The sequence below is a fragment of the Myotis davidii genome, unplaced genomic scaffold, assembly GCF_000327345.1.
Source record: "Myotis davidii unplaced genomic scaffold, ASM32734v1 scaffold72, whole genome shotgun sequence".
Taxonomy (NCBI): Eukaryota; Metazoa; Chordata; class Mammalia; order Chiroptera; family Vespertilionidae; genus Myotis; species Myotis davidii.
In genome coordinates, this window is record NW_006284618.1 from 5,720,292 (window position 1) to 5,725,512 (window position 5,221).

The window sequence follows — 5,221 nt, forward strand, 5'->3', positions numbered from 1 at the left end:
CTCCCCACACTTGCCCGTCCTCCCCGCACACGCCCGTCCTCCCCACACTCGCCCGTCCTCCCCGCACTCGCCTGTCCTTGCCGCTGCCGTTCCTCAGGTTCACGTCAGTGCCGTAAGAAATGAGGATTTTCACGAGCCTAAAGGAAACGCGTGCAAACACGGCCGGATAAGCAGCTGCGACGGGCAGGGACCCGCGGCCGGGCGGCTGGTCAGAACGCACTGGGAGATGCGAGACACCGCCCACAGCGCCTCCCTCCCAGCTCAGAGGCAGGCTGGCCTCGGAGACCCGCATCACTAACCAGAAACCAGAACACTACCTCTCCCCACACACTCCCCCAAAACAGGGGGGTACCCTTTCCAGGAATTATTCATTGAAAGCGAACTATGCCTTGTCATTGGAACCATCAAACTGGAGTTCGCTGTCACTTTAACGACCAGTTAAATATCTGTTACAGTGGCAGCACTTCATGAAAACGAAGTTCTATTTTGAAAAAATGGGTCATCGTTAAAATATAAACATGATTGAAAAACAAGCTGTTGGTATTTAAGTCCCTCCGTGTGGAATAGAGAGGATGACGTGGGTCACTGAGAATTAGGCCTCAGCAACCCACCGGGGAAGTGTGTTTTCCAGAATTAATATCCTTCCTCCCTTTTTTCAAAAAAAGAAATTTAAATTCCAATGACCAGTTTTCCAGGATATGGGAAGTGTGGCTCAATGGCGACCTCTCTCCCTCACCGAGTGCTTAGGCACCTGCAGTCCCTCTGGCTGCTGTGTAACTTCAAGAGCCCAGTGAGTGTTGGGTGCAGTTTGGAAAGAGAAGAAAGTGGTGTTCCTCTCCACCCTCATCCCTCCTGCCCCAGCCTGGCTGCAGTCTTTGGAGAAGACTCCACCCATCACTGCAGGTAGGAGAGGAGGCCCGCCCATCACTGCAGGTAGGAGAGGAGGCCCCGCCCATCACTGCAGGTAGGAGAGGAGGCCCTCCCATCACTGCAGGTGGGAGGGAAGGTCCGCCCACCTGGTGTACCCTTTCTGTGCAGCCACCATCAGCGCCGTGAAGCCCAGCCTGTTGGGAACGTCCACCTTCACGGTGCTGGGGAACAGAGAGGAGAGGTCAGCACGCCCCCCACGGCTGCCTGCAGACCTGCAGCTGACGTCCCTCTGGCCCAGGCGGCTGAAACGGTTCATTCACCGAGAATCCCAGTTGCTTCCGGGCCGCTCCGCTTTTGTTGGCTTAGGCTGCCCTGCCGAGTGCATTCAAATGCACAGGAAAGGGGAGAAAACTGCTGTAATTCCACTGCAAGCAGGCGCTCCCTTCAACTCCAAACATCCCCCGAGCTGATGAGACTATGGAGAACACAGCCCCTCAGATGACAGGGGGTCTCACCGGGGACTCGCAGCTCCGGGGACGGGAACCCCACTGGGGGCGCCCCGCTTTGCCCTGGCTCCCATGGCGCCCACCCGCAGGCAGGGCTGCTGCAGAGGAAGCAAGTGGGCCCCTTCACACCAGCTTAGCGCTTGGACTTTTGTGGGAACCTTCTCTTCCCCAGAGGACAGAGCCACTGGTTCCGGAAGAATCCTTCCTCCTGGCCGGGTAGAGGAGGAACGCTTACCTTTTGCAGCAGCATGGAGGGACCTGGAGAACATGGCTCAGTGAGCTAAGCCAGCAGACAAGGACAAGCCCCTAGGATGTCACTTACATGTGGAATCTAATGAACAAAATAGGCCAAACCGAGTGGGAACAGACTCGGATAAGAGAACAGGCTGCCGGCTGCCGGGGGGAGGGGAGGGACGGGAGGAAAGGCGAAGGGGTTAAGCAAAGAAAAAACCTCCCCGACAGAGACAACAGCAGGGTGACGACCAGAGGGAGAGGGGGCGGGGGAGGGGGCGGAGGGTACAGGGGGCAGACGGTGACGGAAGGGGACTTGACTCTGGGTGGTGAGCACACAGTACCACATGCAGGTGATGTGTGGTAGGTTGTACACTGAAACCTATTATTTTATTCATCAATGTCACCCCATAAACTCAATAAAATCTTTTTTGAAGGAAGTGGGGAGCACAATCACAGCTACCACAGCACCAAAAAAAAGAAAAAGGACCCAGATAACTATCCAGGTTTCATTCAAGAGGCAGCGTCACCCCCACCTGCAGCCCCGCAGCACCCTGTCCCCGGGGAGCTGGCGCCCTTTGCGTTAGAAACAGCGGGCTCATCAGGAACCAGGCGGGGCTTTGGGGCTGAAACTGGCCTAGAGGCTACAGCAGGACTTCTGGGAAGAAAACATGATACTGAGACCTGTCACTGCCTTTCTCGGTTTTCATTAAATAATTACCAAACGGAACACTGACACGGGGCGCGACCTTCGTCTTTATTAACTACGCTGAGCTCCCATCGGTCACCTGAGGCCCAGGTCGGAGCCCGGGTCACAGGCAGGGGGCACGTTCCGAAAATAAGATACAGCTGCGCCGTGCGTTTCTCTGCAGCACGTGGGCGCGAGACATGCAGTAAAATAGAAGAAGGAACGGCAGCGTCCTCACCCTCCTCGGAGGATCCCCAACAGCAACTCCTCGTCGTTCACGTTGACCGCCCGATGGAGGTGCTCGCTGCTCATGGGCTCTCCTGGGGAAGCAGACGGAGCCGTCACGTTTCCACATGATAAGAGAAGAACATTTAGCCCGGCCGGCGTGGCTCCCAGGTTGAGCACTGACCTAGGAACCAGGCCCGGGATGTGGGCTCAATCCCGGGGTGGGGGGGGGGGGGGGCGGATCATTTAGCCTGGCCGGCGTGGCTCCCGGGTTGAGCACTGACCTAGGAACCAGGCCCGGGTTGTGGGCTCAATCCCGGGGTGGTGGGGGGGTGGGGGCGGATGTGCAGGAGGCAGCCCATCCATGATTCTCTCTCATCAGTGATGTTTCTCTCTCTCTCCCTCTCCCTTCCTCTCTCTCTAAAAAAATCAATTAAAATACTTTAAAAAAAAGAGAGGGAGAGAACCTTCAGATTGTCCTAAAGGCCTGGGACATTCCCACGCGATGAAAGTACAGCTTCGCGGCTGTTCAGTCACATTGGAGAGAGCCTCTCGGGTTCTGTGAGGCTGAGCAGGTGCCTGATGTGCAGGGAGGCGCTCCCACTGTCACACGCGCTGGGCTCGTTGCCACGCGTCTCTGAACATCTTCACAACCAACAAAGAAGGCCGCTGCTGTAACAGCTTCAGTTCTCCCGGGAGAAAAAGTCCGCATGGGCCTGTTGCCCCGGAGCTGGGGGGCGGGCGGGGGGCAGGGGCTCAGCCCAGAGAAGCAGGATGGGGTGACAAAGCCAAGTTAGGGGAGCGAGCCCACCAACGGGCGGAGCAGGAAGCCGGAGCCTGAGGGCCGCATAGGACAGGGAAGTGGGCAGGAGGTGGGGGGTTGGGGGGCAGACAGGAACTCCCGGAGAGGGAAGAGGCAGAGGGCGGGCGCAGGGTGAGAGAATGAAGGGACGAGCGAAGGAAGCCACCGTTCAGGCACTGACTTCACGGCTTCATCTGCCTCACGTCCAGGACTCCAGCCCCCGACCACCATGCGGAAGCCTCGTGGTCTGAACGGCGAAGCTCAGCTCAGCGCCCAGCACGCGGCTGTGGTTGAGGGGCAGTTCCCGGGCCAGCAGCGGCCCCCGTTCTCACGCCCACCCCCTCTCCCGGCGCCCAGCCCTCCCACCCTGCAAACACCTGCCTGACCCACAGGCACGGAGTCTCGCCCATTCATTCAGCAAGTGTTTATTAGGGAACTCACAGGCCAGGCTTTGACCCCGGGGTGCAGAGAGCATGAGAGAAACGCGTTTCTCTCCCTTGCCCCTGACCCCGTGGCGCCCACTCTCAGCCTGCGGGTACTCTCAACCCTCAGCGGAAAGGCCAGCGCCCACCCCGCTGTCCTCCCCCAGCACCGCCCCAGCCCGCCCCCAGCCTGCCCCTGGGGCTCAGCCCACCCCCCTGCCCTCTCGCCCTCCGGCCTCCGCCAGACGGGAAGTAAGATGCCCTGTCCCTGCTCCCCGCGGAGGAAGGATGCCAGTCCCGGCACAGGGGCCACGGTCTCCCGGTTTACGGCAAACTGGGGAGCAGGGAGGCAGAGGGATGAAGGGTCGCTGTCGGAGTGGCCTTTAGCTGGTGCCCTTTCTCCTTTTTGGAAAAGAAATAATTTAAGCCCAGTTAAAAGTGTTTTGGAATAACAATTCTGTCTGCCAGGGCAAACCCTAAAGACATGTCAGTCCTACCTCCTTCCCATCATCCCACACTTACATTCAGAGCAAAAGCTTCACATAAAAGCATTGAGAACTGTCCGAGGGCAGTGCCCAGCCACCCCAGAGGGGCCATGCGCAGCCGGGCGTTCCACTGGGGGCCATGGGAAGGGGCAGGGCTTTGCCCAGGAGACACTTGGTCAAGGCTGGCGGTTGTTGGTTGTCACAGCTTAAGGGCTGGTGCTGCTGGCATCTAGCAGGTCAAGGCCAAATGTCCCTGAACGCCCTACAGTGCACAGGACGCCCCACAACCAGGAACCACCCAGGCCCACGGCGTCCACGGCACCGAGGGCAGAAACCTGGGCCCGAGGAACCACTCAAAATGCTCAGTTGTGAGACCCACGCTGCTTCCGTGGACAAGCGCGACCCACAAAGGCCTCCCCGCCTCACCCCCCGGAAAGGGACGGTCTCATCTCACCAAACAGCCCTGCTCCTGAGTCTCCTAAAAATTCACAAACAAGTAATTTGCATAGAATCGTGGAGAAGAACACAGGAAGTTCATCCCCTTTGTACTAAGTTGTAGAAAATGGCCTCCTGGCTGCAGCCCTACCCACCAGGCTCTGCCTAGGACTCCACGGAGCTTTTTAGCTCCTTCAGCCACACCCTGAGCGCCAGGAGGCTGGGCAGCTGTCCCTGGCCCCCCTCCGGCCAGGGCCTCCCCGGGTGTTTAATGCGCTGAGGTAGCAGCCCGTTCCCTGGATGCATCCGCTCTGCTAAGTTTAAAAAAAACATTTTGATTTTATTGATTTAAGAATCGTGGACCAGCTGCCTCCTGCACGCCCCCCACTGGGTTCCCAGGTGATTCTAATGTGCAGCCAAGGTTGAGAACCACTGCTCTAGAAAGAATGGCTCCCCTTCGGCCCTTCATCTGGGGCAGCGATTTTCACCGATTTTCACCGGGTGTGGCCGCAAGAATTGTCAAACATGCAGTACCTGACTATTTAGGCAGGGGCACT

The 5,221-nt window shown here is 58.3% G+C and overlaps 1 protein-coding gene across 1 annotated transcript in view; it reads right to left on the reverse strand.

Moving 5' to 3' along the window:
• Positions 1-5,221, reverse strand: part of FANK1 (fibronectin type III and ankyrin repeat domains 1) — a 37,941-nt gene that overhangs the window by 24,611 nt on the left and 8,109 nt on the right. The window contains exons 4-6 of the mRNA XM_015572596.1: positions 2,534-2,615; positions 1,017-1,091; positions 68-137 (exon numbers count right to left, since the gene is read on the reverse strand). Coding sequence (XP_015428082.1) covers positions 68-137; positions 1,017-1,091; positions 2,534-2,615 — 227 coding nt within the window. The remainder of the gene's footprint in view (positions 1-67; positions 138-1,016; positions 1,092-2,533; positions 2,616-5,221) is intronic.